This window comes from Pelmatolapia mariae, linkage group LG20, assembly GCF_036321145.2.
Source record: "Pelmatolapia mariae isolate MD_Pm_ZW linkage group LG20, Pm_UMD_F_2, whole genome shotgun sequence".
In the NCBI taxonomy this organism is placed as follows: Eukaryota; Metazoa; Chordata; class Actinopteri; order Cichliformes; family Cichlidae; genus Pelmatolapia; species Pelmatolapia mariae.
This window is the reverse complement of record NC_086244.1, coordinates 42,267,926-42,280,402: the sequence shown is the minus strand read 5'-3', so window position 1 is coordinate 42,280,402 and position 12,477 is coordinate 42,267,926. Positions and strand designations below refer to the sequence as shown.

At 41.3% G+C, this 12,477-nt stretch overlaps 1 protein-coding gene across 3 annotated transcripts in view; it reads right to left on the bottom strand.

Annotated features, from left to right (window-relative positions):
• The window catches only part of vps13d (vacuolar protein sorting 13 homolog D), a 75,696-nt gene that overhangs the window by 12,738 nt on the left and 50,481 nt on the right, over positions 1-12,477 (bottom strand). For all 3 annotated transcript variants that reach the window (XM_063464834.1, XM_063464835.1, XM_063464836.1), the window contains 11 exons: positions 12,292-12,394; positions 11,370-11,527; positions 11,135-11,243; positions 10,868-11,038; positions 8,375-8,479; positions 7,352-7,501; positions 5,247-5,396; positions 4,975-5,071; positions 4,748-4,896; positions 3,081-3,215; positions 649-816 (listed from right to left, as the gene is read on the bottom strand). In XM_063464834.1, coding sequence (XP_063320904.1) covers positions 649-816; positions 3,081-3,215; positions 4,748-4,896; positions 4,975-5,071; positions 5,247-5,396; positions 7,352-7,501; positions 8,375-8,479; positions 10,868-11,038; positions 11,135-11,243; positions 11,370-11,527; positions 12,292-12,394 — 1,495 coding nt within the window. The remainder of the gene's footprint in view (positions 1-648; positions 817-3,080; positions 3,216-4,747; positions 4,897-4,974; positions 5,072-5,246; positions 5,397-7,351; positions 7,502-8,374; positions 8,480-10,867; positions 11,039-11,134; positions 11,244-11,369; positions 11,528-12,291; positions 12,395-12,477) is intronic.

The window sequence follows — 12,477 nt, the reverse complement described above, 5'->3', positions numbered from 1 at the left end:
TGAAAATGCAACAAAAAGTCAGCACTTGGTAGGAAATACTGGATGAAGTAATGGACACATTTCATACTTGATGTCAAAGGAAAGATAGGTAAACTGTGAGGAGCAACCCTCACCACTAGAATCACAGCAGACTTTTACACTTCATATTTTAGGCAACTAAACTGAATCATTTCAGATTTAATCTACTATAAACTTAGAATATTTAATCAACGAAAACTAAGTAAAAGAATGTAGAATTTATGACTAAAACTAAATGACGATTTGCTGTCATTGGCTGGACATTATACACCTAAACAACAAAACTTACTTAACTCTTCTAATGTCTATGTATATATTTGAGGCTTTATGTATATTTTTGATCATGTGTGGATTTGCAGAAAATCCAAAATAAATTTGAAGTTGTGTACCCGAATCTTGTTTTTTTAATCTCATTAGAGATGCTGCACAATCATTCTAACCTGGAAAAAGAAAGTTAAAAGAAATGATTAAAAGATGACATTCATACCTAATGACCAGGGTATATAAACTATATAAAAATATCACACAAATACAGAATTCCCTGAATTTTGGGGGTGAATAAAGTTTATCTGATTTTACCCAAACCTTCAAAGTGAGAGGCACCGTGAACCAAACCTAAGATATACATACCTTGGCTGCAGAGTTGGACACACCATGGGTTACACTGCGTATGAGACCACCCACATTGCCATGTTTGAAGAGTTCAGTCATGCCCTCTGAGACATCATTGAGGAGGCCCATGGGGTTCCCCAGGAAGTCCACAGACCCAAGTATCTGAGCCGCTTGACTGATGAGCTCCTACATAAAGACAACACTGCACTGTAAGGCTCTGACACAAGCTACACTGTCTACCACAGCACATGACATAGTTGTGATAACTTATAGTGGATTTAAAAACATTTTTTTATAAACACCTTAACAGCTTAGAATTGTTGCAGTTTTAATTTTTTATATATTTTTTTCTTGTTCTACTAAATTCTTCTAAATGAAATCTCTGTAGACATGTAGTACTGTGCAAAATTCCTGAGCCCACCACATTTCTTTATAGTTTGCTATGAAAATGGGATATAATAGCTGCAGCCTTTCATTGAAAGGTATGTAAAAATACTCATATATATATATATATATATAGATATAAATGCAGTATATAAGGCAAGAACAGAAGTTGTACAATTTCACAAAGCTTGAAAGTCTATATTTGGTATTTTTCAACACAGCCTGAACTGTCTTTGGCAGCATGGGATGGGAATAAGAATTGATAAGAATGTAGTGATTCCATTATCAATATTACTTATCGATTCTCATTTGCTACATTTTGAGAGTCACCACCGAGACATTACATTAATGCAAATTAATTACATGCTGTGGGTCAAATGTTTGTCCATGTTGGAGGGATTTACCTTCTTTGTTGTTATCAGCGTTGGGATCATCACTCAAAAAAGTATTACACATAACACTTTTCTTAAAAGTAATGCAGGATAATACTTTGTTACACTATTCATTACAATACTACTGCATTTCTCTGTAAAATGACCTGAAACATATTGCCTCATAATTACGATTTCGTATAAACCTGAAGTTACAGTTCCACACACCAACACAAATCCCTGTTTACCATTGTTCAGCTGTTCTATTTGTGGCGGTGTAGATCAGCTGATCAGATGTGGTGATGTTGCAGTAGGAATTGTCCATAGTTCACATTCACATCATCTAGTACAGTGGTTCCCAAACTTTTTTTGCTAGGCCCCCCTTTGTTTTACAAGAAAAATTTTTGCACCCCACCCCCCCCTGCGCGCGCGCGCACGAACAAACACGTCCTCCAACCACACACACCCATATTTTGCTCCATTGCGGTTCATTTCACACCTCAAACATTTAGTAAACAATTAAGCAAATCCAAGTAATCTGCAATAAATTACAGGCAGTAGTAAAATAAACTACTAACTCTTTTACACTGCGTCCGCACCTACACGGGGATTTTTGAAAACACAGCTGTTTCGTCCACACGTAAACGGCTTTTCGAATCACCGAAAACGGAGATTTTTTAAAACTCCTTTTTTGCGTTTACGTGTGGACGAGGAATACAGAGTTCGTCACGCAACGTCAAAGGTATGCTCCCGACGCAGGGAAAACCAATTATGCAGGGGAGACCTACCTCGGCACTTGTGCAGGTGAAACCAAAGGGAAGATATGCTTCACCATATTTTCTAGTCTTTGGCTTAGAATGAAGTTGGTTTGGAAACATATTCAGCGATGCTTCATCTCCTGCTTTGCATTTGTGTGGGCGTCCCATGCTGGCAGTGTCCAAGCGTTGTTTTTGTTTTTTTCCCTTTTCATATCACGCCCCCCCCCTGTAATGGCTCTGCGCCCCCCCTAGGGGGCGGGCCCCACACTTTGGGAAGGTCTGATCTAGTAGATCTTCAGAGGGTACTTCACATGGTCTTGGTAACCGGCTATGGAGGGTCCAAGTTTCCAGCTTTGCTTTCAGGTCATCACCTCTCACACTCAACACTCCTTCTTCCTTCATACTTGGGGTTTGGTACCAAATGTCAGGTGGGGGTTATGATGATATCTCCCCTCTGACCTGTCGTCCTTGGCGTAGCATTTTTGTTGTACCTCATCAGTCTCTTACAGTGAGAGCAGTTACCTTCTTCTGAATGTTGGAACACTGAGCTACTAGTTGTTTTGCCATCAAACTGGATGCTGGATATCGAAGATTCCATAGGTCCCTCATCATGTTCATGTGACCACTTCTGCTGGAGTTACTTGTATAGTAGTGTTCCAACAGTGTCCTATTCTCATCTCTTGTCCACTTGCACCTTCTTGCTCCAGAAGCCCACTTCTCATCAGTGTGTCCTGGTTCCTCAACACCTGACGCGGGACATTATTAATCTGGGCGGTCTCTCGCTCATATCAGAGGTAGGATTGGTTAGCATGGGAGTTCTAGCCTAGGGACCCTTACTTGATACAGACAGTCTTACCACTATGCTAAGCGCGCGCACACGCACGCACGCACGCACGCACGCACGCACACACACACACACGTATATAAAGCTTGTTACCTCTCTAAAGTGCTTAAGGATGTCATTGATGATGATCTCCTGTGTTTCATAGGGATGCACTCTTGTGAATGGGTACATGTTGATGACTGCATCTTCAAAGCGAACTAGAGGAAAGCCCAGGGTACCTTTCAGGGCCTAAAATGACCAAAAAAAAGGAAAAGAAAAGAAAAACAAATCACGTAATAATATGAGGCAGTAGCATGGCAGCTCTCAGATACTTGAATTGTTTTATGCCACAAATGCAGAGTGCCTGCAAAGTCAGGCTTTAACCACATTAGAATAGAATAGAATAATCCTTTAATTGTCCCACAAGGGGAAATTTGGGTGTAACAGCAGCAAGAAAGACACATATACAAACAAACAGTACACATGACACAGAACAGAAACATACACAATTTTTACATGAAGGACAATGGTTACCAAAAGCAGAGTACTGTACCGTTATTAAATAAAATAAAATGAAATACAGATAAGAGGCAAACCCTGGTTATAGTGTGAATCGGTTGATAAAATAGTGCAAGTTAAAGTGCTGATGTAAACATCTATGTTTGTTGGGAGTGGTGGTCTGAAACAACAGGCAGCCTCAGGGGCCCACGGACAGCCTGGTACAAAACAGCTTGGTAAAAAATATGTTGCCGTCCATCTCTCCCTAGTAACAACTATATGGGAAGTAGTGTGTTTTTTAAGATAAATCTCCCATTTGGACGTTGTTCAGTCAGCGGCTTGGCTGCTTGGATTGCCAGGTGTACCTGTGTAGTGCTTTAGCTAGCAGCTGTATTACTTCACCTCAGCTAACTGTCAATGATCTGGACCTTTTAACAACGTTTGGGTTTTTGGCGCCATTTGGTACTATTTTAACAGATTTATCTAATCAGCAGATATGCACAGGTGTGTGTGTGTGTGTGTGTGTGTGTGTGTGTGTGTGTGTGTGTGTGTGTGTGTGTGCTGCATTAAGCAGTTTATAGATGCCCCTTGGTAAATGAGCCAACTGTTAGCTGATAACGTAGCACTCCATATCGAGCTCCAGATGTAGCCACTCCAGGCTCCAAAACCCAATATGGTGACAGCTTTAAAATAAATTAATTAATAATCGGCAAAGTCACAATTTTATGGTGTGAAAACCAGCTGATCACACATAATATTATAAGTATTTAAGTATTTAATGTAAGAAGTGAAAAGCACAGATCTCCTGTGACAGAATACGATGTTCTGGTTGGAAACCTTGTGTCCTAGTATTCATGTGGATATCTCCCACCTAAATATTGCTGCTGTTGGCAGCACGAGTGAGAGCTACACAGAACTGGTGCCTGTCTGCTGTTATATCAATCCTTTAAGATTTCATCTGCCCTACAAAGACGCTTTCAACTTTAAACAATTAATTTAGCTTTATTATATATAAAGATCCAAGCTACTCCCATTTTTATACTTGGTTAGGTTAATTAAATTCTATTTACATGTAAACAGCATATTCAGGAAAAGAAGAAAATATTCTCAAAATGCTGAGCAACTGCTTTAAGAAAATAAAACTTTTGAGTGGTTATGTCTACCATTAAGCTTTGGTTTTTGGACATGCTGCTCTCTATCAAAGGCACCGCCACTTTGCATTATCAGAATGATTTCAGACTAAAAGCTTGGTTATAAAAAAAAAAAGATCAGTGTCTGGTTACCTTGAGTTCAGCAGGCAGCTTGTGAGAGGTGAAGACACTCAGTTTGACCTGAGGAAGGCTGATCTTCAAATTCTCAAAGTAGTACCGTTTGGGAGGTCCAGTGTCCTCGTTGGGCTTGTCACGGAGGTTTTCATCCAACTTCTCCAGCTCTGGATAAGGATAAAATTGATCAGTTTTGCGGTGAGCCTCTCACCACTATTAACAATGATGCTGAAACAAAGACCCACCAGCATCTGTCTGTCCATATCCAAAGAAACTGAGCAGCTTGAGCAGCAGCTTCTCCTCAATTATGACAGTGAAGCGACGAGCTGTCACCATCAGGTGCTGCGTATATATCATGGTTACATCTTTAGTCACAAGATTCTGGTACAACAAAGCTATATGTTTTCTAAAAAAAATATCAAGATTAAGTTAAAAAATATACTTTCTGACAGTTTCATCAGTTTATTTTCTACAGTCCCCAGTGATCACCTGTGATGGAGCACCGTGTGGTACTCACCTTGTAGAGGTCAGTAAGCATGAGGCTGCTAGGAACCTTGACTGAATTGACTTGCATTGCTGGGCCACTGTCACTTACACTGCTCTCACTGGAACTGGGAGTCACACACAGCATGACAGGATGAGTGGTACCCAAGAGCTGATTATCCACCTGATAACCACAATGTGACAGAAAGAGTATTTATAGAGTTAGCGAAACATTCACTACATATACAAGTCCATCAGGAAAGCATTCAGAGCACAGTGTCAGACTAAATACTTATGTACATGTTATATTTTTATTTTCAGATTTAAATTTAGAAGAATTTCAAGCAAACTTTTTCCCTTTGTCATTATAGGGTATGTGTGTAAAAATGTGAAATAAAAAAAAAATCCATTTTGGAATAATATGAAAAAATCTGGAAAAGGTTAAATGTTGTAAATACTTTCCAGATGCACTTATCAGACTCCCAAGTACAGCAAGTTAAATAATTATTTGGAAATTTGCTCACTTACAATACAAAGATGTGAAATCTCTCATTTTTATGGCAGCTTAATTTTGATTCAAAAACATATTTCATAAAAAGATACAAATTGATTTGTATGAATTAAGTATTTGATGCCTGAGCTAAAATGACTTAGAAACCTTTGTTGGCAAACACAGCAATAAGATGTTTCTTGTAGGGTTTTGGACGTCCCATCTTAACTGAAACACTAAGTCCTTTAGGTTTCTTGGTGCCGTTTGGCAACTTGAAGCTTTAGCTCCCTCCATACATTTTCTCTAGTACTGAGGTCTGGAGGCTGGCTCCATGACGTTAATGTGCTTGTTATCTAGCTGTTCCTTTGTTAGGTTATGTTGTTGGTATGTTTTGGATAACCGTCATGCTGGAAGACCCATCATGACCCATCGTCAGCGCTCTGCCGAGGGAAAGAGGTTCTCATCCAAGATTTTACCGTACACGATCCCATACATTGGCCGCTCAATACAACAAAGTCATCCTGTACCCTTAGCAGAGAAACAACTCCAAAGCATCCAACGTCTGTGCTTGACTGTTATTCATATGAAATGTTTTTCTGGATTTTTGGTTCATATTCTGTCTCTCTCCAATAAAATTAAACTACCATAAAATTTAGAGACTTTTCTTTTGTTTGTAAGTGAACTTACAAACTCAGAGGGGGATCAAATAATTTTCTTTCTTAATTTTCAGCATGTATACCACATAAATGTAAATGAAGCATCTTTTGCATTCATTTATCGATATTATCAACCGCTCTATTCCAATTCAAGGTCATGTGGGGCTCGTGTCTATCAATGTATGTAAGTGTTAGATAGAAAGCACGTAAGCATAGAAAAAAGTCTCTGTATGAATGGCTGAATGAGGCAAGTTGTATAAAATCCTGTGAGTGCTCAGGTGGAGTAGAAAAGCAGTATATAAGAATCAGTCCATTTCCCATTTACTCCACACGGAAAGGCCCCAGTCTGGACTCTAACCCAGGACTTTCTTACTGTGAGGCAATGATGCTAACCACTGTATCATTCTGCCACCCATTTAAGCTGAAAGTACACATTTCAATAAAATCTTGGTTGCTTAATTGAAGTCATTTATGCGTCTTTTAATAACATGAATTCAAATTTAAGTGATTTATGGCTCAGCTGCAGGGCAGAAGTGGAGCACTGGGTTCAGGGTGTGGTGTCAGGGGAGGCATGAGACCTGACTGCAGAGCGGTGTCCTGTACTAGAGAGAGGCAGCTGGAAAACTGTTTTACTCTAGGGTTTTATGTAAGCTGGGTTTTATGTATTACGAAGGTGGTTTAATTCCTTCTGTAAACCAGTATGTTGTCATGGTAATTTATGCTTCCTCCTAGACTATCATACACCACAGAGGCAACAGCTAAGAGAAAAAAAAAAAAACAGATTAGTGAAACCTCGTGTTAATGTTGATAGCCAGCTTTGTGTGAAACTTATCCTGACTGTCAGTGTTGGGTAAGTGAGTCCAGATAATGGAAAGATACCCTGAGATGTGAAACAGTTCGTTTAAAGTAGCTGTGGAATACACCTCACACTGCGTGGTCCTCTAATGCGTTTATTAAGTACTGTAAATATTTTCAAATGTGCAGTAAGCTCACCTGTATATTGTGGATGCTCAGCTCCAATACTTCATTGGCAGCAGTGCGAGTAAAGTGGACATCTATACCAGACAGCGTAGTAAAAACAAGCTCCTCAGGAACCTTGTTGACCAGAGACAGCCCTAGCCCCTCCTCCAAGTTCACCAACACCTGGGTATAATTACAGAGAAGAAGTGTATGATTCCTAGATGAACCATTTTAAGGTTTTCTAGAAAGCCTACTCTAACCAAGACCAGTGCAACAATGTAAAAAATTCTAGAAAATAATAAGATAATATTCATCCACACATTCACCATCTTTCTCTTATTCAGGGCAGAGTCGTAGGGCTAGGAAGAGAGAAGGCCAGACATCCCTCTCCCCACCCCATCCAGCTTAACCAGGAGAACATTGAGGGATTCCCAGACACGCCAAGAGATGTAATTTCTCCAGCGGATCCAGGGGCATGCTTGGAACATTTCACCCATTTCATCCTTGCCAGATTACTGAACCACCTCAACTGGCTCCTTTCGATGTCGAGGAACGGGGGCTCTTCTCTAAGACTCTCTCAAATGACTATCTCCTCATCCTATCTCTAAGGAAGAGGCCAGACCAGAGAGCATCACTGTAGCCATGGTCTCCTGCTCCCCTCTCCCCTCAATCATGAACAAGACCCTGAGATACTTAAGCTCCTTCACATGACGCAGCAGCTCACGTGGAGGACTCCACCCTATTCCAGCTAAGGACCATGGCCTCAAATTTGGAGGTACTAATTCCCATTGTTGGTACGTCACACTCTGCTGTGCTCCTATCCAGTACCATGGAACAGATTTTTCAAGGGAGGCTGTGGAGAGTGATCCCCCAGTAGTTTAAGCACAGCCTCCAGTCTTCGTTCTCAAAGATGAAGAGCTGGGACAGCATATTCACTTTTTTAAACTGTGAAAATATCTGAATCCCCAAATTGAGAAGTATATATACACTACAAATAAACACCTGAAGTGAAAGAGTTTTGTTACAGCATAATAGATGCATTTCAAATGATTTTACCTCCAGCTCCTGCTCAGCCTCTCTCTTCTTCACGTCATCTTTGCCCCGATCCTGTTCTGTACTAGGTGAGCTCCTCATCATTCTCCTCTGATTGAAGTCACTGATCTGCAAAAAATGCAGTTTAAACCAAAATCAATACTGAGGAGGTTCACAGTTATGAAATTCAGATATTTTCATGAGTATTTTTGGATCATTAGAGTGATAAATATCTGGTACATCATAAAAGAAGCAGTTACCAGATTTATAGTATGTGAACAGAAAAGAAAAACCAAAGAGACTGTCTATCAGATTTGTAACATCTGGAGTCAGGTCAAATATAAATGACTGAAGTAAAGACTGGAACGCAAAAACAATTGTATTATGGAATTGTAATTTTTTTTCAACATCAAATGTGTTACTCTACCATCCCACCTTCAGTAAAAAAAAACAAAAACAAAAAAAACATGCTCAGATGGGTTAAAATCAGGTGACCATTCAAGAACATTCAACTCTTTGTCTTAAGGCACGCTCACACAGGAAGTGATTTGCCTGTCATGCATCATTTTGTTGCTCACAGTTGTTCGCTACCAGTGTTTTTAAGAATGTTAGCCAGAGGTTTCTAACTTGGTTTAGTGTTGCATGCTCTGGCCCCTGGAATACATTGACAAGTCTCTAGGGTGGAAACATGAGTGGGCTGGTAGTGTACCTACGGCTTCTGATTCACACAATTACTGGGGGGTGTCCTATCGACCATAGCATATTCAGGAGCAGGATAATGAGTCAAAACGAGCTGCTTGAGTGAGAAAGAATTTTCTTCATCAACAAGAAGATCAACGAGTCCTGCAAGGGGACCGTAAAGACCTGCTCCCAATAACATGATCCCAAAAAGTTGATTCTGTTCATCCAGACATCTCGTTTTCAGTGGGAGAAACCTTTTGTCACTCATTCAAGTGACTTCTTCAGTCTCAGCTGAATGCAGATTTCCCCAACCTTATAAACAGTACATTTGCATAATGAAAAAAAAAATGGGCTGCGAGGTCAGTTTCTTGATCATTATTGCACATCAACAACCACTGGTCACTGACCACTGATCATTGGCCAATGACTAATGATCAATGTCCATGAGTCCCATTCACAGAGAGTTGGGGAATGGCTGCAATCACAGCATTGTAAGATGGTGACAGATGTACCCTTAGGCCCCCTCCTCGATTCAGAGATGGTCTTTCCCTTTCCATGTAAATGGCCTCCTTGACTCCGCCCTCAAACCAGCGTTCCTCCCTGTCCAGGATGTGTACATCCTCATCATTGAAAGAGTGTCCACTGTGGTGAAGATAGACTGCAGAGTCCTGGCCTGACAACTTAGCTCTTTTGAGTGTTGTGCCATCCGCTTCGCCAGAGGTTGTTTGGTTTCCCCGATGTATAAATCCTGGCAATTCTCCCGGCACTTAACAGTGTACAGTGTATTACTCTGTTTGTGTCGGGGACCCGATCCTTGGTGAGGTTGATCATACAGGCAATTGGATGTTGGACGCTGAGGGCTTGCATTGCTGAGACAGGCCGAAACTTTTGTCCACAGTTGCTTTGCTTCCACGTCTGCAATGTTGCCGTTTCTGTGGCTGTGATCAGTTCCACTAGAGGAATTTGTTTCTGTGTCACAGCAAAGTTCCACCCTTTTGTTTTTCTCTGCTTGGATGAGTTGTCTGTTAGACATATTTTTCACCCACTTGTCCCCTTCGGTGTGGCATCCTTCTCTCTTCTGGCCGTACTGTAAGTCTCTGTTGGATCCGCTCCTCTTTCGCAAGTGGTGCTAGTTTTACTCATTGTGCAAATGTACTGTTTATAAGGCTGTGGAAACCTGCAGTCAGCTGAGACAGAAGAAGACACTTGGATGATTGACAAAACGTCCAGATGAACAGAATCAACTTTTTGGAATTTTCTTACCTGGATGACTGAGCATGAGTCAATATCATGATGTTATAACAGTATGTTAAAGATTCTAAAAAAAGCATACATACGAAGTAGCTTGAGAAGAGAGTACTGCTGCTTTACACTACATTCAGTCATTCACCCATTCACACACTGGTGATGGCAGCTACACTGTAGCCACGGCTGCCCTGGGGCGCACTGAGAGAGGCGAGGTTGCCGGACACTGGCGCCACCGGGCCCTCTGACCACCACCAGTAGGCAACGGGTGAAGTGTCTTGCTCAAGAACACAACGACCGAGACTGTCCAAGCCGGGGCTCGAACCGGCAACCTTCTGATTACAAGACGAACTCCCAACTCTTGAGCCACGATCGCCCACGATAATCTCCCAAATTTAGGACTACAAGTTTAAAAAGAACTAACAGAAATAAAATACACTTCAGCTAAATACTTTTACAATTTATTTTCCCAAACCACGGAGCCACAGTATAAAGGCTAAAGAGCCGCAGGTTGCCGACCCCTGGTCTAAACAATTCTTTAAGAGCAGCTTTTTGTCATTTCTTTAGACTTTCCTGTTTTGGGTTTTTCACCTGTAAGACACGTGTGGGTCCATCTGGCAGCACCTGGACCGACAGAACCCCAGAACCCGGCCTCATCTTCTGGTTGATGAACTGCTGCTCGAGACTAGGCTCCAGAAGTCCAGAATCTGGTCCTAGAACCACCTCTGCTCCATCATACAGGCCCGCAACCCCACCTTTCACCTGGAGAGTACCAGTCACCGAATAGTGTAAAACTGAAGAAAGTCATGAAAGGAAAAACACAAGCATAATAATATGCTAAGCTGGTGGTGCACCTACCTGTACTACCAGTCGAGGCAGGCCACAGGTCAGCATGCCTGAGCTGAAGTACCATGTCTGGGTGGTGCTGCGTCGTGAGTCTGGCCTCCTCAGCATTAGTGGCTCAAAACTGGGAGAGGTAAACAGGCAAAGAAATACCTCTTACACCCAGAGTTCATCTCAGCTTATGGTCTGGGGTCATTAAATTACTGAAAATTAGTCCTGAGAGAGAATTCTTAAACTGCAGAGAACAAACCTGTTGTCACTAACAGCTGCAAGTCCAGCGATGTCCAGTACAAGAGAGGAGTCCAGTGGGCGTGGCTGAGCTGGTTTGCTCTGTGGTGGAGATGAACCTTCATGACAAAGCATGCCAGTCCCAGTCATCCTCCACAGCTGGGAGCGCTTCCCTGGTTCCTGCACAATAATCCATGTAAACAGAATGATTATACTTTTCTATTATTTTCCTTTTTTTCCTCTCTCTCTCACACACACACACACACACACACACACACACACACACACACACACACACACACACACACACACACACACACACAGAGGAAAAGATAATGGCAACAGGTTTTCTGATCAGCCTGACATGTGTTATGAGGAAACTGTAATGGTCCATAGTGGTGAAGAAAGAGCTGAGCGTAAAAGAAAAACCCTCGATTTACCGGTCAATCTAAGTCGCTACACTCACCAATAGACAAGTGCTAGTGACTGAAAGAATTAGATCTTGGATGTTGGATGAGCTTTCTCCAAAGGGTGGCTGACCCTCGTTAAAGCCGGGGGGAGAAGCTTAGCAATTCGGGAGGGGTTCCAAGTAGAGCTGCTACATCTATTGATAGATTTAAATTTCATCACAAGCAATGTGATGGAGTAGTTTTTCTTGAGAGGCCATTAGTCTTATGTTGTGGGAATGTGGATCTATGACATGATCTACGTCATATTGTAGCTCTTGTCTTTTTCTATTGCATTCATTTTGAGACGTTTTGAGTTTATATGGCCGCTAACCTGGCCAGGTCTCCCTTGAAAAAGAGATTTTATCTCAGTGAGACTTTAAGGTTAAATAAAGGTAATAACTAATAAATAAATCAATTACATCGCTATCTTAAATGACTTGTAAATCAGTGCATTCTGTTTTCATTTTACAATGTATAACCTAACAAATATACTACCTTCTTCCTCAGGATGACCCTCTGAGTCTTAGTGTCCACATCTAGAACCAGTTCAGCACAGCTCACCAAACACTTCTTCCCAACAAGTCGTCTCTCGACAGTCCTGCAGATACAAAATTAACCTTTGAACTTTAGAAAAAAAGGAAAACAAAGAAAATGATGTCCTTTTTAATTCCTTCAGCCATA